The following is a 22,947-nucleotide window of genomic DNA, read 5'->3' as shown; positions in this document are numbered from 1 at the left end:
GTTAAGTCTATATCTTATAGAACCTTTTTCTCCTCTAGAGGTCTCCCTCCCCGCTGTTCCCATCTTTTCCTTCCCTCGATTGACCCCCTTAATCTTCCGTGCCATTAAGGCATTCCGGAATTGAGGTGGTCAATAGGTGGACCCATTTGAGCACCGAGCCGATCCTGAGAGGCTTTCGTGGGACCGTGACAGTATTGCACGATACTGCATCCAAGAAGTTTGGAAAGTAACATGCAAGGATTTCAGGGGCAGATGCACAGCTATATTGATAATTTTCTAACATGCATGCCCCCTTCCTATATTTCTAGCCAATGCACTACAGTTCAGTCTGACATATAGAATTAACTGATAAGCTCTGGCCATTTAACTTACCTTGACGTATCCTCAGAGAGATTGCCATATGTCTTTTGGGCAAAAGGTTGCAGGGAGAAGGAGTGTATAGGTATTCTTGGGATCACTACAATGTAGGAAATTGTTGATCTTGCCCTTAGGAACCAGACTTCTCCCCATCTCATGACCACCCTTCATTTACTAAAAACAGTCCCATCCATGTTCAATCAATCAATGACATTTATAGAGCGCACTACTTACCCGTAGGGTCTCAAGGCGCTTGGGGGGGGGGGGGGGGCCAGGTAGGAGAAGGACCTTCCTCCTGTTGTCGCTCTACGGATGCGTGGGACGGCGGCGAGGGCGTGGCTGGCTGATCGGAGGTGGCGTTTGGGAGCGTAGAAGTTGATTCGGTTGTTGAGGTAGGCCGGGCCTTGATCGTGTAGGGCTTAGTGTGCATGGGTGAGGAGACGGAAGGTGATTCTTTTGTTGACGGGGAGCCAATGCAGGTCTCTCAGGTGTCCGGAGATGTGGCTGTTTCGTGGGATGTCGAGGATGAGTCTGGCTGAGGCGTTCTGGATCCTCTGGAGTCTCTTCTGGAGCTTGGCGGTGGTTCCGGCGTAGAGGGCGTTGCCGTAGTCCAGTCGGCTGGTGACGAGGGCCTGGGTGACGGTCCTCCTGGTCTCCGTGGGGATCCACCAGAAGATCTTCCCTAGCATGCGCAGGATGTTGAAGCACAACGAGGAGACGGCGTTGACTTGTCTGGTCATGGAGAGGGAGGAGTCCAGGATGAAGCCCAGGTTGCGTGCGTGGTTCGTCGGTTTGGGTGCGGTGCCCAGGGCGGGGGGCCACCAGGAGTCGTCCCAGGCGGTGGGCGGGGAGCCCAGGATGAGGACCTCCGTCTTGTCTGAGTTCAGTTTCAGGCGGCTGGTCGTCATCCACTCGGCAACATCCTTCATCCCTTCGTGCAGGTTGGCTCTGGCGGTGGCGGGGTCGTTGGTCAGGGAGAGGATCAGCTGGGTGTCGTCGGCGTAGGAGATTATGTTGAGGTTGTGTTGGCGTGCGATGGCCACGAGGGGGCTCATGTAGACGTTGAAGAGGGTAGGGCTCAGCGAGGATCCTTGAGGGTTGCCGCAGATGACTTCGGTGGCCTCTGACTTGTACGGTGGTAGGCAGACTCTCTGTGTTCTTCCGTCGAGGAAGGAGATGATCCATTCCAGTGCCTTCTCCTGGATTCCGACGTTGCTGAGGCGCTGCACTAGGGTGCGGTGGCAGACAGTGTCGAAGGCCGCGGAGAGGTCTAGGAGGATGAGGGCCGCTGTTTCTCCGTTGTCCATCAGGGCTCGGATGTCGTCGGTGGCGGCGATGAGGGCGGTCTCTGTGCTGTGGTTGGCACGGAAACCGGACTGTGAGGGGTCGAGGGATCCGTTCGTCTCGAGGAAGGCGGCCAGCTGTTTGTTGACGGTCTTCTCGATGACTTTGGCTGGAAACGGGAGTAGCGAGATGGGGCGGTAATTCTTGAGTTCGGTGGGGTCTGCTGTAGGTTTCTTGAGTAGAGCGCTGAGTTCGGCGTGCTTTCAGCTCTCGGGGAAGGTGGCGGTGTCGAAGGAGGTGTTGATAATGTCCCGCAGGTGGGGTGCGATGACGGCGTCGGCCTTGTTGAAGACGTGGTGAGGGCAGGGGTCGGTCGGAGATCCGGAGTGGACGGAGTTCATCATGCGGATGGTGTCTTCGGTGCTGATCGGAGTCCAGGCTCGGAGGGTGGTGGTGGGCGGCGTTGCTATGGTCGTGGCGTGCGTCGGTTGAGTGCTGAAGCTGTTGTGTATGTCCGCGATCTTGTTGTGGAAGTAGGAGGCGAGGGAGTTGCAGAGGTCTTGCGAAGGGGTGATGTCGTTGTTTTCGGCGTTGGGGTTGGAGAGCTCTTTCACGATGTTGAAGAGTTCCTTGCAGTTGTGTGCGTTGTTGTCCAGCCGGTCCTTGAATGCAGTTTTCTTGGCAGCGCGGATCAGTTGGTGGTGCTTCCGGGTGGCGAGTTTGAGGGTGGTCATGTTGTCCGGTGTAGGTTCCTTTCTCCAGACTTTCTCGAGGGCTCGGCAGTTCTTCTTGGAGCTCTTGAGTTCGTCGGTGAACCATGGGGCTTTCTTGCTGCCGGGTCTGCTGGGCGGGGTCCTCAGAGGGACGAGTTCGTCCGCGCAGTTGCTGATCCACTTCGTGAGGTTGTCGGCGGCCTGGCTGGGGTTCGCTGAGCTGGCAGGAGGGTGCTGGCTCAGGGAAGCGGCGAGCTGGTCGACTGTGATCTTGTTCCAGTTTCTACGGGCAACCTGTTGCTGGTGGTGGTGGATCGTCGTTCTTTCGAAGGTGAAGTGGACACAGCTGTGGTCCGTCCAGTGGAGTTCTGTGGCGTGGCTGAAGGCGATGTCTTTGCTGGATGAGAAGACGGCGTCGAGTGTGTGTCCGGCGAGGTGGGTGGGGGTGCTCACCAGTTGCTTGAGTCCAAGGTTGGCGAGCAGGGTGCTGGTGTTGCGGTCGTTGTTGTTCTCCAGGTGGAAGTTGAGGTCCCCCAGCAGGATGTAGTCAGCGGAGGGGAGGGCGTGCGGGCTGATGAAGTCCGCGATGTCCTCGCTGAATTGAGTGCGTGGTCCCGGGGGTCGGTAGATCAGGGTGCCTCTGAGGGTGGTCTTTGGGTCGGTGTGGATCTGGAAATGCAGGTGTTCGGCGGTGGTAAGGGTGTTTTCGGTGCTAGTCGTGATAAGGATGGTGTTCCTGTGGATGATGGCGATGCCTCCTCCCATCTGGTTGGCGGTGCGGTCCCTCCGGGTGATCTTGTAGCCCTCTGGGATGGCGATGGCGATGTCGGGCGCTGAAGAGGCGTTCATCCAGGTTTCCGTGAGGAAGGCAACGTCAGGGGCTGTGGTGTCTAGGAGGTTCCAGAGTTCGATGGCGTGTCTGTGGACGGAGCGGGTGTTGAGCAGGATGCACTTGAGGTGGTTGCTGCTGGTGTTCGGCTTGGCAGGTGCCGGGCAGGTCCGGATGCAGGTGAACTTGCAGGCGTGGCAGCTGAAGGGTCCGTGGGAGCGACGTGGGGTGGCTCGGTAGCATCCTGGGATTCGGCCGGTGTTGAGTGCGATGAGGGTGGCGGCGGTGTATGTTGGGAGGCCTTGAACATTTGTCAATAGTGCAATAAGTGGGGGTGGGGACAACTCAACTTCATCCCACAGGAGATTTTAAAAAGCAAGTTGTTTAGTTGTAACATGATGCAGGAAAGTATACATTTGCTTCTAGCTTCTCTGGGGAACAAGTGCAGATCTCGAAGGAAAAGTGTAATGTAGTTCAATTGTTCAGCACCTGAAACAAGCCTGACTGCAAACTGAAAATTTGACTGGTGCTAAAGGCAACTGTGAATACCTAAATGGGAGCTTTCCATAATCAAACTGAAAATGTAACTTCCCTAGGGAACAAACATTCTGGTGGATACATAATCCTCCCACAATATCCTCCTCTTATAAATATCATGCAAGAACCAGAGTAGATTGGAAACTTTTTTTCCCCAGTAATGACTGTCCAGTGTCGCCAGGTAGAGTCATGCAGCTGTAACTTTGCATGCCCAGGATATGCCAACAGTCGGACATATAAGGTGCCACCTGACCTTTTGGCATCCGTTTCTAGACCTTTTTAAATGTCCCACCTAGATGTGCAGAGAAGAACAAAGACAGCATTTGCAAAAATGATAAATACAGCACAAAATAGGTTTTCATACCTCAGATGTTCTTAATCATTGCACCCATTCAATGTGGGCATGGGAGAGGTAATTGAGAAATCTGCATGGACTGGTCGACATGGAAATCACATTGCAACATGGACGGAATAGTGGGCAGGTATGTAGAGCTTGTCCAGGTTGAATAGAATGGTGAACAAACCAAGAGGACCTAAAGGTATCCTACCCTATGGGTGGGAGTCATTAACACTAAAAAGACAGTCTTCAGAGTGAGAAGTAGAAAACAGCAACTGTATATAGAATGCCATTAGAAAAGTCAACACAAGTTTCAAATGCCACTGAGAGACAATAACCAGAGTGGAAAGGAACAAGCCAAGCAAGCCTCTCAGAAGGCCTGCCACCGGTGGCTTTCTCAACAAAGATAGCTGGTAGGGGAGACATATATGAATATGGAAAGGGCAGCCAAATAGCCTTTTACTGTAGCCATCAGGATGTGACATTGTATCCAAAATGTCAGCTTCAACCGTTTAAAAAGTTAGGCTTGTGTTTTAAAAAGCAATAAAAGCTCACCGAAAAAACTGTATATATAAATAGGAAGTGCCCCAGAAAATGCACCAAAATATGGGCGGCCTGGAAAACTTACAGGGGAGACATCTGCGAACCCATTCCTGATTCCGACCAAAATAGCTCAGATGGTGATTCAGGGGATGAATAAGAGGGTGGGTGGGGCAAGGCAATTGTTGGAATTAATCGTGACCGTCGAGGATGGGCCAGGGACACATGAAAATTATTGTCGAAAATGTTTTGTACATACTGTACCCGTATATTGTATACATACGAACTGCCACTCTGATGTTTTTTGCATAACCAATAAAAACATGTTTAAAAAAAAAAAGCAATAAAAGCTAATGATTATTTTTCTTTTTAAATGAAATTTTGTTTATTGAGAATTTAAGTAACCTTTAAAAATTGAGCTTTTTGTTACAACAGTTGCAACCAACACGCTCAATTCAGTATTAAAAAAAGATGGCATTGCTTAAAAAAAGTCAATTTCTTTATCGCTTCCCGACAGGACAGCACATCTAACTAAAAACGTAAATATGTTTTGAGGTGTATCAATCAAGTTGCTATAGATGGCCAAAGTTTTATAAAAGCAACATAGAGAATTTAAAAAATATCCAACTGCCAGTGATACCCAAATTGCTTATTTTGCAAACCTTTGAAAGTATTACTGGGACTGGAACTGTGACCATGGAACATCACTAACTGTGTTACCATTCTCACCCTAGGGGATAGGGAAACAAGAGAGTAAATAACCCATGTAAGTATGTAAAGGCTTCAAAAACATGCTTGCTCTCAAACCAGTGACAAAATAAGTATCCAACCATGAATTCTCCAGAAACCTTAAGAAAGTTAAATTAGTGAGACAAATCCGAATAACTGCTGTTAGCTGAATGCAGAACTAGCAAGCAATCTAATACATTGACCAGCTTCTAGTTCTCGAAAAGTTTTGCTTCACAGTGTCACAATGCAGAAAGCACCAAAGTCAGTCAAAACATGCACTTAGGATACAGTCTGGACTTTGGCTGAACTCCAAAGGTAAGAACACGCTGATCTGTATTTTAAGGACCTTTCTTACCTTATGAATACTTCACAGCAGATGTCTAACAGACATTTACTTTATCCTGAGACTATCAAAAAGCGAGTAGTCTATTTATCTACTGTATAATCCAAAAACATTAACCTCCCATTTTGTATGTAAGGGAGAGCTCTGAAGTAACTAAAAGGTGACATGTAAGTGCTTTTTAAAGCACTGCAAATGAAATACTAAATAAAAAGGGTACAGAGCTTGGCAATTCACGCTCTACAACTCTGCGTACATTAGAAAATAAAGAGGGGATAACAAAGGGCTCATCAAAATGGTGGTCATCCTTCAGAGAAGCTGCCACTCTGTGGCCCCTTAGACACCAGCATCCAGCTTTAAATCAGCACTTCAATTTTCTGATGACTATCTGATGTAGCTGAGGTGAATGTGATCTTCAAGTTTTGGACTTCCTAGCCGAAGACCTATTGTTTGGTCTCATTTCAGCGACTGGAGATGAACCCTATAACAGCGTGTGCATTTGTACTGCTAATGCTGATTTACGACCTTGTGTGATGGTATTGCTTTCAGTACTTACTGCTTACACACTGGTTTCCACAGTTTCACTTTTTTCTGTCCAAGCCGATTACTGATTAAAATCGATAAAATTCTAATTTAGCAAGCATTGGCATAGCCAATAGGTCTCGCCTTTGGGGCGTTATAAGTGTTTAGCCAGAGCTATTGACTTTGTCAACATCTTTAAGCTGTGCTGTAGAGAAATGTGGCTGCAGTGCAACATACTGAAAAGTTATAATAAAAAAGTGTCTGAAGCATTTTTGTTTCATTATATATGACCAAGAAGGCATTATGTACAAATGAACGACCATTTTAAAAAAAGTATTTACAATAAAACATTTCCTCAGTTTTCTTTCGTTCTTGCAATGCTGGCAACTTGTTTCTGCCTATTCCAATGGTTGTTTGTTAAAGCTTTTTTTTGAGGGGGCACAAACAATCGGAGGGTGAAGGTTGGGAACTTGTACCTGTATTATAACACTAGCAGCGGCCAGACACTAGGGGAGAATCAATAGATGCCAGATTCCGAGAGCAGGCTGAAGTGGTGCTGAGTGATGTTGAGGTGGTAGTGGTGGTGACTGGTGCGGAGACGATGCTGAATGATACTCAGGTCTTGCTGAGTGATGATGATGTGGTGGTGTACTAGTGCAAAGGCGATCCTGAGTGATACTGATGTGGTGCTGAGTGTATTGTATTGTATTGTAATTTCTTTTATAGAGCGCTTACTACCCCTGACGAGGAGTCGAATCGCTTTATCGGCGAATAGGGTGCTACTCCGGGACCCATAGAGGATTAGTGTTGAAATAGTATAGTGAAATATGCAAGTACATTTTTTGTGGCGAATAGCTTAGTGAGTTATTTGGATTTGGAATAATAGCCGAAGGATAGAGGAGGAAAAAAGGTTTGTATTTATATAGCGCTTCTTACCCCTGATGGGGTGTTGAAGCGCGCTACTTTGGAAGCCCATATAGGATTAGTGGTGAATTAGTATGGTGAAATATGAAAGTAATCTCAGTGGTGGATATTAGTCAGTTATTTGGAGTGAGAAGGATAGCAGAAGGATAAAAGGGGAAGAAAGGTTTGCATTCATATAGCACTTGTTACCCCTGATGGGGTGTTGAAGCACTCCACTCCGGAACCCATAAAGGATTAGTGGTGAATTAGTATAGTTGAATATGGAATTTGAGAAGTGAACATGTTAGTCTGTTAATTTTGATTCAAAAGGATAGTGGAGAGATAAAAGAGTGAAGGATTTTGTTTAGGTCTTAGCAGTAGGAGGAGGCTTTTGGATGAGAAAAAAGGAGTTTTGGAGGGGAGGAGTCAGAGGAAAGAGTATAGAAAGGTTTGTTTTGGGGGATAGGTATAGTAGAAAGAGGTGTCAGATGATACAAGGAGGGGTAGAGTAGGAGAGAGTCAAGAAAGGGTTTTTTGGGGATCATAGTAGTGGCATTGGGTTTGGGATAAATGAGTGGATCTAGAGGATATATTGATAGATGTATAGGTTGAGAAATAGGGTAGTGCATTGGAGATGCTAAATTAGAAGAAAGTGATAAATATATAGATCCATAAGTACCTTAAGTTTGTGGATGTGGATGGTGTGGGCTGGGTATTGTTAAATGGGGAAATGAGCAGCATTTCTGGCCATGGCCCTGGTCAGTCTCGAACAGGCTCAAACAGGCAACTGCCCTTGCCCACTCTACCCTTTACAGGCTCAAACAGGCAACTGCCCTTGTCCTCGCTGCCCTTAACAGGCTCAAACAGGCAACTGCCCTTGTCCTCGCTGCCCTTAGCCTCGACACCCGGGCTTAGACGCCCTAACTCTGGCCTTTTTTATAGCCCTAGTAATCACGTGACCCCTTCAGCCAATGAGAACCCTAGCCCTAACACTATCCAATCACAACACTTGCCCTAAAATCTAGAACCAATAGGAGACCAGGACCTTACAGCCAGTCGTACCCCTAGTCCAAGCACCCAATCAGTTCAAAAACCCTGATCTCTACGTCCAATAAAGGCCCTTGCCCTACCAGTAGTCACAAAACAAGTCCATGCAACCAATGGCACAGGTAGCCCTAGTCCCTACTTCCAATAGAAAGCCTCACCCTACTCTAAGTCCCACACATAGTCCAGGAACCAATCACACCAGAAGCCCTAATCGCTACTTTCAATTAAAGGTCTAACCCTAGCCCTAGTACCACCCTACTCCCAACAACCAATAACATAGAAAGCCCTATTCCCTACTTCTAATAGAAATCCTAACCCTATCCCTAGTCCCAACCCTACAATGATTGAATCACAGACCCAGAAACCAATAAGAACCCTCAAATACCTAACCAATGAGGAGATTACCCCTAATCTAATAGAAACACAAGATACAACCACCAATCAGTGTAGACATGCATCAACCACTAGCAGACCATATAAGGTCCCAGCGACCTCAGACAAGGTTTGCTGGCCAGGAGTTGGAAGCTGCTTCTCTTGTTCAGAATCTCCTAGGAGACAGACAGGCTCAATCCACACTTTGGACTTCAGCAGGTAAGGGCCTCACCAACTTGAAATCTAACAATACTGTTTGAATAAAACTTTACTCCCCCTGCTGGCCCAAAAAAGGAAGTGCACAGGCCTGCTGAGTGATGCTGTGGTGCTGAGTGATGCTGTGGTGGTAGTGGTGGTGACTGGTGCGGACACAATGCTGAGGTGATGCTGAATGATACTCCGGTCTTGCTGAGTGATGATTATGTGGTGGTATACTAGTGCAAAGGCGATCCTGAGTGATACTGATGTAGCGCTGAGTAATGCTGTGGTAGCGCTGAGTGATGCTGTGGTTGCACTGAGTGATGCTGTGGTTGCACTGAGTGATGCTGTGGTGGCGCTGAGTGACATTGTTGTGGCCCTGAGTGATGCTGTGTTGGTGCTGAGTGATGCTGTGGTGGCCCTGAGTGATGCTGTGGTGGCCCTGAGTGATGTTGTGGTGGCCCTGAGTGATGCTGTGGTGGCCCTGAGTGATGCTGTGGTGGCCCCGAGTGATGCTGTGGTGGCCCTGAGTGATGCTGTGGTGGCCCTGAGTGATGCTGTGGTGGCCCTGAGTGATGCTGTGGTGGCCCTGTGGTGGCCATGAGTGATGCTGTGGTGGCCCTGAGTGATGCTGTGGTGGCCCTGAGTGATGCTGTGGTGGCCCTGAGTGATGCTGTGGTGGCCCTGAGTGATGCTGTGGTGGCCCTGAGTGATGCTGTGGTGGCCCTGAGTGATGCTGTGGTGGCGCTGAGTGATGCTGTGGTTGCACTGAGTGATGCTGTGGTGGCGCTGAGTGACACTGTTGTGGCCCTGAGTGATGCTGTGTTGGTGCTGAGTGATGCTGTGGTGGCCCTGAGTGATGTTGTGGTGGCCCTGAGTGATGCTGTGGTGGCCCTGAGTGATGCTGTGGTGGCCCTGAGTGATGCTGTGGTGGCCCTGAGTGATGCTGTGGTGGCCCTGAGTGATGCTGTGGTGGCCCTGAGTGATGCTGTGGTGGCCCTGAGTGATGCTGTGGTGGCCCTGAGTGATGCTGTGGTGGCCCTGAGTGATGCTGTGGTGGCCCTGAGTGATGCTGTGGTGGCGCTGAGTGATGCTGTGGTGGCGCTGAGTGATGCTGTGGTGGCGCTGCTGTGGTGGCCCTGAGTGATGTTGTGGTGGCCCTGAGTGATGCTGTGGTGGCCCTGAGTGATGCTGTGGTGGCCCTGAGTGATGCTGTGGTGGCCCTGAGTGATGCTGTGGTGGCCCTGAGTGATGCTGTGGTGGCCCTGAGTGATGCTGTGGTGGCGCTGAGTGATGCTGTGGTGGCGCTGAGTGATGCTGTGGTGGCGCTGAGTGATGCTGTGGTGGCGCTGAGTGATGCTGTGGTGGCGCTGAGTGATGCTGTGGTGGCGCTGAGTGATGCTGTGGTGGCGCTGAGTGATGCTGTGGTGGCGCTGAGTGATGCTGTGGTGGCGCTGAATGATGCTGTGGTGGCGCTGAGTGATGCTGTGGTGGCCCTGAGTGATGCTGTGGTGGCCCCGAGTGATGCTGTGGTGGCCCCGAGTGATGCTGTGGTGGCCCCGAGTGATGCTGTGGTGGCCCCGAGTGATGCTGTGGTGGCCCCGAGTGATGCTGTGGTGGCCCCGAGTGATGCTGTGGTGGCCCCGAGTGATGCTGTGGTGGCGCTGAGTGATGCTGTGGTGGCGCTGAGTGATGCTGTGGTGGCGCTGAGTGATGCTGTGGTGGCGCTGAGTGATGCTGTGGTGGCGCTGAGTGATGCTGTGGTGGCGCTGTGTGATGCTGTGTTGGCGCTGTGTGATGCTGTGTTGGCGCTGTGTGAGGCTGTGGTGGCGCTGTGTGAGGCTGTGGTGGCGCTGTGTGATGCTGTGGTGGCGCTGTGTGATGCTGTGGTGGCGCTGTGTGATGCTGTGGTGGCGCTGAGTGATGCTGTGGTGGCGCTGAATGATGCTGTGGTGGCGCTGAATGATGCTGTGGTGACGCTGAGTGATGCTGTGGTGGCGCTGAGTGAAGCTTTGGTGGCGCTGAGTGAAGCTGCTGTTGCGCTGAGTGATGCTGTGGTGGTGCTGAGTGATGCTGTGGTGGTACTGAGTGTTGCTGCAGTGACACAGTGTCTTTCCTAGTTACAGTAGTAAAGAACTCCCTCAAAATGTGCACGAGCGAATAACTAAAGCTGATATTTTGAACCACACAGCTAATCTTACCTTGCCATGTGGGATGATAAAAAATAAAAAAAATAATTAACAGAGTGCGCAAACCAACCACAGAGTGAATGGTTAATTTGAAAAAAAAAGAGCTGTGCACGAGTGAATAACTAATGCTGATATTTTAAAGCAATGCGGATATTTTAAAGCACATACACTAGTGCAGATATTTTAAAGCTATACGAATATTTTAAAGCACACGCCACACGCATGCTTGTCACAGTAAAAGAAGAACAAGAAAAAGAAGCTGTAAATCAACTGTCTGTTTAGTGTGCAAAGAAGTTTGGCAAGCACAGTGGTTTGTTGTTGGGTTGCTTTGTGTGCGTGTTTAAAATGTCCAGGAAACATGCAAAACAAGGAGGTATGTCTGGCGAGTGGTGTGCGATGTGCGCGCGCTGTAAGGGTGCCAGCGAGTAATGCGCTTAATGAGCCATGATGAGAGGAAAGCCAGATAGCGCCTGTGCACGTAACCATGTGCGTAACTGCACGCTTTAGGCCACACAAAAAGCGTGTGGTCAGCTTTATGAAGCCCCCTTACTAAAAGTCTCGCCAGAGCAGCGCATGAGCTGTCTCAGGCAAGACCTAAAAAGGACTGAGAGAATGTACACCCACAGAAGGGTAATTTGCTACATTGCAATTTTCGAAAACATAATTCTGCCAGAAAGTAGGTTTCACCTTTCCTACCTGATCACTCGAGTGTGTCCTTGTAGAGAAGTGCCAACTTCTCCATTTCCATCTTTCCACTTGTACAGATCCACTCGCTGATTGCTCTGAAATGACAATGGTATGTCATGATGCAAAAGAGGTGGAAGGTGAACTGGTGCACAGCAAAGAAACATACACAAACCAGTAAGAGGCCATATAATGCAGAGGGTAGCAGAGAATGGGTAAGCAAAGTGGACAAACAAGGTGGACTGAGAGGAGCAGGAGAGTGGCGTGTGTGTGGTGCCAGAATCAGACAAACATTGGTAAAAGTTAACACAAGTGTAGAAAAAAGGTGATGAAGGAAAAGATTGGCTAAGGTCAGCCAGCATGGATCGCCAAATTGTGAGGCAAATCGTGGAGGAGGCACTGAGGGATGGCAAAGATCCCAGGATACACAAAGCAGAAATATGTGAGCAGGCTGGGGAAGTATGTGAAGAGCATGGGATAACGGCTGGTTGAAAAAGACCATGAGAACACAGCAGGATTGTGGGGAGGCGGAGAATAACAGAGCAATAGTCTGATATGAGTGTAGAACGTGGGCACAGAGTGCAAGTGAAGAACACGTGGTGCAGGGTGTGAATGAAGAACATGCGGCTCAAGGAAAGTAAAGAACAATGGGAAGCATGGGTGCGTAAAGAGGATGGGTGCCCAAGGGGAAAGCAATGGGAAACCTCAGCACAAGGAGAGGAGTTGGCCTAACGGCTAGGGCAATCGACTTCGAATCTGGGGAACTGGGTTAGAGTCTCAGCAATGGCGCTGAACATCCTGTGATTCTGGGCAAATCACTTAATCTCCCTGTGCCTAACAAAAATGAATGTGTCCTAATGTAATGCAACTGTTTCTATGTAAAGCGCTCTGATACCCGATTTAGGTCAAGTTCGCGCAATATAAAACTCTGTAAAAAAGGAGCATATTTGGGGTGAGAAGAGCATGGGGCTACAGAGGTAGTGATAAAAGCATAAAGCTATTAGGGTGAATGAAGACCAAAGGAGTGCAGGAGTGAAAGAAAAGAGGGCAAGGAGGTGTGAATGAAAAGCAGAGAAGCACATGGCAGGTGAAGAACAGAGACACAGAGGGAAACAAAGGTCAGTGGGAACACACCGGATGTGAGTAAAGAGAAAAAGGAAACATGGAAGAGTGTAGAGGGTGGTCCATGGAGGGTGAGGGAAGAACACAGGTGCACAAAGAGACGACTGTAAAGTGTGAAGGAGAAATGGAGAACTTAAGAGCATGTAGTATAATAGAGAAATAAAGCACATCAGAATCTTTCAAGCAACTGTGAAAAAAACTAACAACATGCACCACATCTAAGTTGTTTCATGGCCAACAACATAACTTCATGAAGTCATCAATGAATTCTACAAACTAAAAAGCGCTAACAAAAAAAGTCACACTCCCACAAACATATAATTTCATCAAGAAATCAAATAATGCCAAACTGGGCCCCAGAGGAGTTTTTCTATGAAGAACTACAGCCCTTGCAGAGGGACAGTGGACCAGCAACAATAGCTATCCAAACACTAACTTTGAGTGTATGATTGAGGCATTGCATTAACAGTCCCGTACAAGTACAACTGAGTGGTGCTTCTGGCAGGGGTGAATGAATAGGGATTTTCACTCTTACAGCAGGCCTCACTCAGAATTGACATACACACATGAAAATTCAGGGCTGCCCGGGAGCTTTACATGGGCGTGCTCCAGCCAAGAATCTATCCAAACATACTCAGACCGTGGTATGGGAAAAAAAGTTGACCACAAAGACACTGGGCTGAAATACAGGCCTCACAAATGTAATCCCTCCATGGTTGATTATTAGACTACAAGAGGTAGGGAGGCAGGGGGTCTTGGTCATTGTGACACAATAAAGGTCTCCAGTCTGGGGGATGTACGGAGCCATGGACATTTAAAAAAGTTGACAAATTCACAAGGCATTTGAGGTGGTAAATACAGAGATACATACAACTCAAACACATACTACGAGTTCCCATACTACGAGCTCACATCCTGGAAGGGACTCGGATTCCAGGCAATACCACCAACTGGAGGAGACGTGTTGGCAGAGGCCCTTCCTAAAAAAGCTGTCTCAAGAATCTAGAAGACCTTGATTAATAATAATACTTAACGTCTTTCCAGTTTGAGATCATGTGGAAGAAATAAGACCATGAAAAACACAAGGACAGTGATACGTGTTCATGGATATAGGGCTGAATTGAAGATCATGGGGGTTTTGGTGAGTAAATAAAAGCATTAATTGAAGGGGTTGTGGGAATAAGTGAGTGAAGAACATGCAGGGAGAGTAGGGTGCAAGGCGTGGAGAAAAGAGTGTGAATAGAATAGATAAGGCGTGGAGAAAAGAGTGTGAATATAATAGATAAAAGTAAATGTAAAGCAAAGAGGAGAAATAAGTGCAAACTGTAAAGCAAAGGAGAGCAGCAAAGCAAAGCAAAACAAAACACGTTAGGAGGTCGGAAACTGCAGTAGTAGTGTGAGTAGGATGTGAGATACAAGGGTAAGCAAAAAGTAGGGTTACAGCGAGTGGTCACAGAGCACAGTAGGTGGAAAGGGGTTTAGGGGTCTACACAAAACCTGCAAAGTAGTGGTTGGAAAGAGAGTGGGACACAATAGTATCTGGAATGGATGAGAGTTGAGTAGGAGTAAAAGGAAACTGGAGTTACAGAAAGAGCACCAGGAAGATATGGTGGAGATGGTGAGAACAGTCAGTCATAGAGCAGAGAGTATGTTGCAGTAAGACTGAGAAGAGAAAGAAGGGCATAAAGGCAGAAAAAAGTAAGGTACAGTCTAAGAGGGAAGAACCGCAAACTTACCGAGGCTGCAAAGTAGTAAGCGCAGCTCTCATGTGGGTTCCACTGCACTGCCCCAATATCCCACTTGCTCTGGCGTGAGATCTTGCGGTGCCCCTCCGTGGGCACATCCAGATTCACAATGTACAGAAACCGGCGGCTGCATGGGAAAGAAACACAAATTATCAAATCTGGTAAAGCACCCAGGAAATAGCAAGTATCAGTAATCAAATAAAAAATTTACCGTAAAAAGACAAAAAAATGTGTGTTGTACACACCTTAAACATTTATTTTTTAAAGCTTTTTGCTTTAAATCTTGAATAAGGTTGTAGTGAAACTATGTACTCTGTAATGGTAGCAAGAGGGAGAATCATCTTTTGGCACAGGTAGGGAAAGTCTGATGTTGATCTCTCCAACCCTGACACACAATACATGTGTAGATTTCAATTATTTTTGCATCCCTGCGTAGGCCTGCCAGTCTGTGCTTTGAATCGAAATTTGCCTAGCTTACGTAACGGTAAGTTTCAATTCTATTAAGGACACGGAGGCGAGGATTATGCTATATCTTCCTTCGCTTTATTAACATAAAGAAACCACAGCAGCTTAGGAAAAGATATGATAAGAACAAAAAAATGCTTTAAACATAAAGCATTAACGTAATGTTCAACAAAAATCAACAACAACTCCCAAGAGTCTCTTTGTTATAGTCATAGTCCACAGTCCTTTGTCACTGTTCATCATCCCTATATAACCGGACTTCCCATCATCTTCCTCCTCTTTCTTCGCGCAGATCACGCTTAAGCCTCATTGGTCCTGTTTAGCACCGTCGTTGCCTGTCAAAAAAGGAACAGCGTCAGCGAGGTGGCCCAGTAAAAGGCGACAACAAGGCGAGGAGCATTCAGTGAACAACACAGTACTGACAACGTAAAGGAAAACGCTTTACTTACTGCCATACGGGTGGGTAGAGACACCACCGTAGTCCGGGTGGGATAATCCTCGCCTCCGTGTCCTTAATAGAATTGAAACTTACCGTTACGTAAGCTAGGCAAATTTCGATTCTATGTCAGGACCGGAGGCTTCAGATTATGCTAGTTTAAAGCTTACTTACCACCAACTGAGCTAAATCCACCACTGGCTTAAAATAAAACCTCTTGAAGGTGGAATCCGAGGACCAGTCCGCCGCTCGCATAAGGTCCTCCAGACGAGCACCCACCGAGAATGCCTTAGAGGCCATGGCCCCCCTGGCGGAGTGTGCTCCAAAGAGAGAAGTATTGATGCCCGCTTCTTGCATGACCCAACGCACCCACCTAGCGATAGTGGGGGAGGAGACAGCTTTGTGTGGCTTCCGCAGGGCAATCAACAGTTGACGCTCGCCCGGAGGGCGAAGATCCAATGTCAGGTCCTCATATGCTTTGAGGCATTGCACGACACACAACTTAGGAGTGTCAGTAAAGGCTGGATAAGAAATGGAACGCGACGACGTCTTAGTGCGTCGACCCACCGTGAAAGTAACCCCCTCCGGGGAAAAAATGCGTGCAGAAACATCCAGCGCGCGCACGTCCGAGACGCGCCTACAAGAGACCAGACATAACAACATGGCTAATTTCGCCGAAAGCTCCTTCAGAGACAGATAAGGATTCGCTGGCCACGATAGGAACAGGTTCAGAACCAAATTGACGTCCCAAAGGACGGAGTACCTGGGCTCCGGCGGCAGAGCGAGGCGAACCGCACGCAGAAGTCGGCACACAAAAGGGTGTTCCCCTACCGGGTGGCCATCGATGTTATCATGGCCCGCAGAAATCGCCGACCGGATAGCATTGATCGTTCTATACGCCAAGCCCTTGTCGGCCAAATGAGCCAGGAAATTCAGCACGGGAACAAGGCCGGCGACCATGGGATCCAAATCCCTTCGTAAACACCAACGCATCCACTTAAGCCAAGCGGATCTGTAACGCTTCGTCGTACTATCGGCCCAAGCTTTGGAGAGCAAGTGCTCAGCTGACCCCGAAAGGCCCGGGAGCGTCCAGCGTCTCCTGAGAGCCTCCACGCCACGAGGCGGAGAGTGTTCTGCATGACGAGAGGGTGAGGTTCCCGATCCGGGCTCGTCAGAAGCAGAGGAAACAGGGGGAGTAGGATTGGAAAATCCCAGGAAAGTTCCAGAAGAACCGGAAACCAAACTTGAGACCTCCACAGCGGTGTAACCAACACCAGGTCCGCACCCTGGCGGCGTATTTGAGCCGCCGTCCGCATGATCATGGAGAACGGGGGAAACGCAAACGGCTGTTCCCGACTCCAATCCTGTAAGAACGCGTCCGTGGCCTCCGCCAGAGGGTCCGGCCTCCAGCTGTAAAACCGCGGCAGCTGGTGGTCGAGACGGGACGCGAATAGGTCCACCGAGAAGGGGCCCCAAAGGGAGTGTAGCCACCGGAAGACTCCCGGATCCAGTTTCCACTGGCTGGCATCCCTGAGATGTCGAGAGTGCCAATCCGCCACCTGATTGGACTGGCCTGGTAGATACTCCGCCGTCACCGCAATGTGACGAGACAGGCAATAATCCCAGAAGTCCTTTGCTAAATCCGCCAATGCGCGGGACCGAGGACCTCCCAGGTGGTTCACATATCGGACCGCCGAGACATTGTCCATCCGTAGCAGGACACAAGCCTTGACCGAATCTTTGGTCCAGCAGCGAACCGCGAAGGAGCCCGCAAGGAGCTCCAAACAATTGATATGCAATTGTTGTTCTTCTGACGACCAGGCGCCGCCGGTGGAAAAATCCCCGCACCGGGCGCCCCAGCCCGACCTGCTGGCGTCGGACTCTATTATTAAGTCCGGGGCCGACCCGAAGATCGCTCGCCCATTCCATGCCTCCATGTGAGACAGCCACCATGACATCTCCTCCTTCACTTCGTCCGTGAGGGGAACCCACTGATCGTAACACATCCCACGGCGCAAATGCTGCGCTTTCAGGCGCTGAAGAGCCCTGTAGTGCAGCGGGCCTGGGAAAATCGCCTGGATGGAGGACGACAGAAGACCCACCACCTTGGCGACATGGCGCAGTGACGTACGATCCCTCGCGATCGTCTGCCGAAGCAGGTGTCGTATCTTTGCGACCTTCCGGCTCGGCAGGCTCAAAACCGCCTGCACCGAGTCCACCACGAAACCTAAAAAGGTGATCTGCTGAGTGGGAACCAAGACTGACTTGGAGCCGTTGACGACGAACCCCAGTCGCTGAAGCAGGCCGACCGCTTGACGCAGCTGTCCTGCCAGCATCTCCGGGCACTGCCCCATGAGGAGGATGTCGTCCAAGTATACTATCATACGGACCCCTTGGCTTCTGAGAAACTCCACTACCGGGTGAAGGACCTTCGTGAAGCACCACGGGGCCGAAGAAAGGCCGAACGGCAGGGCGGTGAATTCGAACACCTGGCCGTCCCACAGGAATTGTAGGAAACGACGATGAGGGGGGTGGATGGGAACGACCAAGTAGGCATCCTTGAGATCCAGTCGTACCATCCAATCCCGAGGGAGGAGCACGTCCCGAAGGAGGTGGATCCCCTCCATCTTGAAGTGACGGTAGACCAACCACCCATTGAATTCCTTGAGATTGATCACAGGCCTCTTGCCCCCATCCGTCTTGTCTACCAAGAAGACGTTGCTGAGGAACCCATGTGGGTGGCACGTTGATAGGCGGATGGCTCCCTTGCGCAGCAAGTCCGAGACCTCCCCGTCTATCAATCGCGCGTCGGAATCTGAGAAAACCATCGGGCGCGGGGGCCTCACCTGAGTTGGCTGGTCGTGAAACTCTATATGGAAACCTCTCACAGTTTGCAAAACCCAAGCATCGGCAGTGAGCAATTCCCACTCCCCGTAAAAGCTTGCCAGCCGCCCCCCAATCGGAACTTGATCCAAGCAAAGTACACTTACCGGGGGCATTACCTTGTCCGGACTTCTTTTGGAATCCTCTTCCACCATAGCGTTGTCCCCTGGTGGGGTAGAAATTGGTGTAGTTGGCGGAGGTCTGGTACTGACCTCTTCCGGAGCCTTGTCCACGGTTGTTGGTCTGCTGACCACAGCCGATCGCGCGGCCCCTGCCGCGACCGGCCCCTCCAGAAAAACGCTGGTGGAACACCCTCTTGATGCTGGACTGTGCCTTGTCCAGCGACGTGAACGTGTTCACGAACTTCCCAAGCTCGCGGATGAAAGGTTCACCGAAGAGGCCACCCTGGGCCACGGCACCTGCCTCCGACGAGGCCAGGTCCCCCAGCTTCGGGTCCAGTTTAATAAGGAGCGACCGCCGCCGCTCCGTGGACAGGGCACAGTTGGCGTTGCCCAAGAAGACGATCACCCTCTGGGCCCAGTTGGAGAGCACCTCCGGTGAAATGGCGGTGCCATTCGCTCGAGCCTCCTCCGCCATATCGAGGATCTTCGTGGCGGGCCCGACCGCATCCAACAGCTTGTCCTGGCAGGCCCGCCAGGACCGATCGATCCCCTTCCTGGGGTCCTTCATGAATTTCGCCAGGAAGGTGGCCATCTTGGGGTCTAATTCTGGTGTCATGGCCACCTTCCCCTCCAAAGTAGGCCGAGGGCATTCCCCGCGCAGGCAACCCCTCGCCTCCTTCTCCAGGGGCTTGCGCAGCCGGCCCGCGACAAACTTCGCCACCGTCTCCCCCGGGGCCCAGGCCGCGGAACGGGGGTGGACGATCTCGTCCGGGTCCAGCATGCCCGACTCGCCTCGGGGCATCTCCTTTCCCGAAGGCGCCGGGAGCCAAGACCGGGTCGACTCCCCGTCGTCATCCGTGTCCGGAGAGTCGTAGATCGGGGAGGCGGGCGCCGTCGACAGGCCGCCCGAAGTGCCAGGATCCACCAAGGGTGTCGGAGGCACCGCCGTCGCCTTGGCCAGGAAGGCGTCACGAAGACGCTCGAAGGCGCCCTTATCCACGCCTTGGGCCTCCGATGAGGGCCCCCCACCCCGGGGTCTCTTCGGAGCGGGCGGCAACTCGCCGGACGTCCCCGGGAGCACGGGGGACGGCGGCACCTGCGCCGCTGCCAGCTTGGCACACTCCTCCACGATGCGGGCCGAAAGGCGGTCCTCCATGGGCCCTACCACCTCCGTCACACAACGATAGATGGAGTTGTCCACCGCCTGGTAAAACTCATCATCCTGCAGATAGGGGCAGGCCTCCTCCTCATACTCCCCTTCCATCTCGGAACCAAGGGCAAATGCGGGGCACCCAGGAGGGCGGCAACCGAGAAAGTTCTCGAATGTGGGCAGGCCCAGCGGCTGCGATCACGTTTTGGGCCAGCTGACGTGGCAGGTGGGCTGCACCAACCCCCAAGCGCGCAGACCCTCCTCGCCGGGACCGGGTCTACGTACCCCTCAAGCGCTAGGCCACACACGAATAAAGAGGTGCACAGATCTCGCCCGAAGGCGATTCACGCGGTCAAAACCGCCATACAGACCCCAAAGGGCGTCAAGTTTGTGAAAGTACAGACCCGGATCACCAGGTGTCAGAGGGGTACGCGAGGGTCGGCCCCTGCGCAAGCAGACCCCACGGCGTGGCTCCTTGTACCGCGGAGGCGCGCCGGAGGGTCGGCGAGGCGACAGGCCGCCCCCTTGCGGTCTATGTACACACCGCACACAAGTGGGAAAAAGTCGCGTAGGAACGGAAGCACGTTCCCGCAACTAGGGGACTCTGAAAGGAAATAAACCATGCAAGGAGTCCCCAAAGACCGCAAGACAATCAATCACAATAAAAGAAGACAAATAGAAAAGCACTTATCTGGCTGCGGGAGCAGCGAAGAAAGAGGAGGAAGATGATGGGAAGTCCGGTTATATAGGGATGATGAACAGTGACAAAGGACTGTGGACTATGACTATAACAAAGAGACTCTTGGGAGTTGTTGTTGATTTTTGTTGAACATTACGTTAATGCTTTATGTTTAAAGCATTTTTTTGTTCTTATCATATCTTTTCCTAAGCTGCTGTGGTTTCTTTATGTTAATAAAGCGAAGGAAGATATAGCATAATCTGAAGCCTCCGGTCCTGACATAGAATTCTCGAAACATTCTGTCATTTGGTCTGGTTGTATATATTTTTGTCTATGTACAGCGAGTTCAACTCCCAGACATATCAGACATGTAAACACCAGAATTGCTGTTATTGAACACTCGTTCAAAATTCTATAGTAAAACATACCTGTGCAAAATTTGTGCTACTAAATAAACAACTGAAAACACAGCTCTAGATATTGTAAATATCACTTATTGGAACTCCCCATATACAGCTCCGACATCTCAGCTTTCAACAACATGTAAATGTCTTCTTTTTGTACGTTTAAAAATCACCATGCACGTTTTCCATGCATTTGAACTTTTTAGAACAGAAATAACAAACAAAATAAAAGACCCTGTAAAGTTATGGCCTTCTAGAAGTTAGAAAACACTATACATATGGCACAGCCTACCAATGTCAAGAAACAAAAACGCCGATACTTACTGGGCAGTGGGAAGAAACAAAATTGAGTGGGAAATTGTCTCCATTTATGACATCAAGGTTTAGCCACAAACACAATACATGTGTGCATTCCTTCGCCTCTTTTAGAAAACATGAGCTCCAGTTTGTATTTGTGGTGGAGGTACACGTAGCTTATAACTGAGTCAGACTTCACATAACATTTATATCCTAATCATTCTGCAGGAGGCATGTGAAAATCACTACAGAATGCAGAAACCTAGAACAGCAGATATAAATATGGATTACACTTGCCTTGCAAGGGTATGATTACTCAAGTCAAGTTAAAAAATGTATATAGCGCGCTACATACCCAGAGGGTCTAAAGGCGCTTGAAGGAGGGTGGGGAATTACTTGTCAAATATCCACGTTTTAAGTTGCTTTCTGAATGCTAGGTGGTTCTGAGTAAGGCGAAGGCGAGTGGGAAGTGAGTTCCAGGTTTTAGCTGCCAGGTAGGAGAAGGATCTACCTCCCATGGTGGTTTTGTTGATGCGAGGTACAGTGGCAAGGGCTTGGTTGGAGGATCGTAGCTGGCGGGAGGGGGTGTAGAAGGACAGTCGTGTGTTGAGGCATTCGGGTCCGATTTCGTAGAGTGCTTTGTGTGCGTGGGTTAGGAGTCGGAAAGTAATCCTCTTATTGACGGGGAGCCAGTGGAGGTTTTTCAGGTGGCCAGAGATGTGTTCTTTACGCGGGATGTCTAATATGAGCCTGGCTGAAGCGTTCTGGATGCGTTGGAGTTTTTTCTGGAGTTTTGCGGTGGTACCGGCGTAGAGGGTGTTTCCGTAGTCCAGTCGGCTCGTGACCAGAGCGTGGGTGACCGTTTTTCTAGTTTCGGTGGGGATTCAACGAAATGTTTTTTTGAGCATGCGAAGAATGTTGAAGCAAGATGAAGAAACGGCGTTGACTTGTCTATTCATCGAGAGTGAGGAATCCAGGATGACGCCTAGGTTCCGTGCGTGGTCCGTCGTGATGGGTGCTTTTCCAAGGGCCTCTGGCCACCAAGAGTCATCCCAGGCGGAGGGGGAAGTGCCTAGGATGAGGACTTCTGTTTTGTCTGAGTTCAGTTTCAGACGGCTGTGCTTCATCCAGTCGGCTACTTCTTTCATTCCTTCATGCAGGTTGGTTTTGGCAGTGTTAGGGTCTCTGGTGAGAGAAAGGATCAGTTGAGTGTCATCGGCGTAGGAGATGATGTTGAGGTTGTGTTGGCGTGCGATGACCGCGAGGGGGCTCATGTATACGTTGAAGAGGGTGGGGCTGAGTGAAGATCCTTGTGGTACGCCGCAGATGACTTCAGTGGCCTCAGACTTGAATGGTGGGAGGCGGACTCTCTGGGTTCTTCCGGTGAGGAACGAGGTGATCCATTCCAGTGCTTTTCCTTGGATTCTGACGTTTCTGAGGCGTTGTAAAAGGGTGCTATGACAGACCGTGTCGAAGGCTGCGGAGAGGTCGAGGAGGATGAGGGCGACTGTGTCTCCATTGTCCAGTAGAGTTCGAATGTCGTCTGTTGCTGCTATGAGGGCGGTTTCAGTGCTGTGCTTGGCTCGGAAGCCAGATTGTGAGGAGTCGAGGGATTTGTTGGTTTCGAGGAATGCGGTGAGCTGGTTGTTAACCGCTTTCTCAATGACTTTGGCCGGGAATGGAAGGAGTGAGATAGGGCGGTAGTTTTTGAGTTCGGTGGGGTCAGCTGTGGGTTTCTTCAGGAGGGCGCTGAGTTCTGCGTGTTTCCAGCTTTCCGGGAAGGTTGCGGAGTTGAGGGAGCAGTTGATGACGTCTCGGAGGTGCGGTGCTATAATGGAGTCTGCTTTGTTGAAGATGTGGTGAGGGCATGGGTCTGTGGGGGATCCTGAGTGGATAGAGTTCATCAGACGGATGGTGTCCTCAGTGGAGATTGGCTTCCAGTCATTGAGGATGTTCAAGGGGGGTGGGGGTCCTACAGGGGGTTGGGTGGGTTGGTCTTCGGGTCGGTTGTCGAAGCTGTTGTGGATGTCTGCGATTTTGTTGTGGAAGAATGAGGCTAGGGA

At 50.3% G+C, this 22,947-nt stretch overlaps 1 protein-coding gene across 2 annotated transcripts in view; it reads right to left on the bottom strand.

The window, feature by feature from the left end:
- The window catches only part of WDR59 (WD repeat domain 59), a 1,027,519-nt gene that overhangs the window by 873,136 nt on the left and 131,436 nt on the right, over positions 1 to 22,947 (bottom strand). For both annotated transcript variants that reach the window (XM_086945225.1, XM_086945226.1), the window contains exons 3-4: positions 14,440 to 14,575; positions 11,594 to 11,679 (exon numbers count right to left, since the gene is read on the bottom strand). In XM_086945225.1, the coding sequence (XP_086801351.1) occupies positions 11,594 to 11,679; positions 14,440 to 14,575 (222 nt within the window). The remainder of the gene's footprint in view (positions 1 to 11,593; positions 11,680 to 14,439; positions 14,576 to 22,947) is intronic.

This window comes from Lissotriton vulgaris, chromosome 12 (genome assembly GCF_964263255.1).
Source record: "Lissotriton vulgaris chromosome 12, aLisVul1.2, whole genome shotgun sequence".
Taxonomy (NCBI): domain Eukaryota; kingdom Metazoa; phylum Chordata; class Amphibia; order Caudata; family Salamandridae; genus Lissotriton; species Lissotriton vulgaris.
Note: the sequence above shows the minus strand (reverse complement) of the source record. Positions and strands in the feature narration are given on the sequence as shown.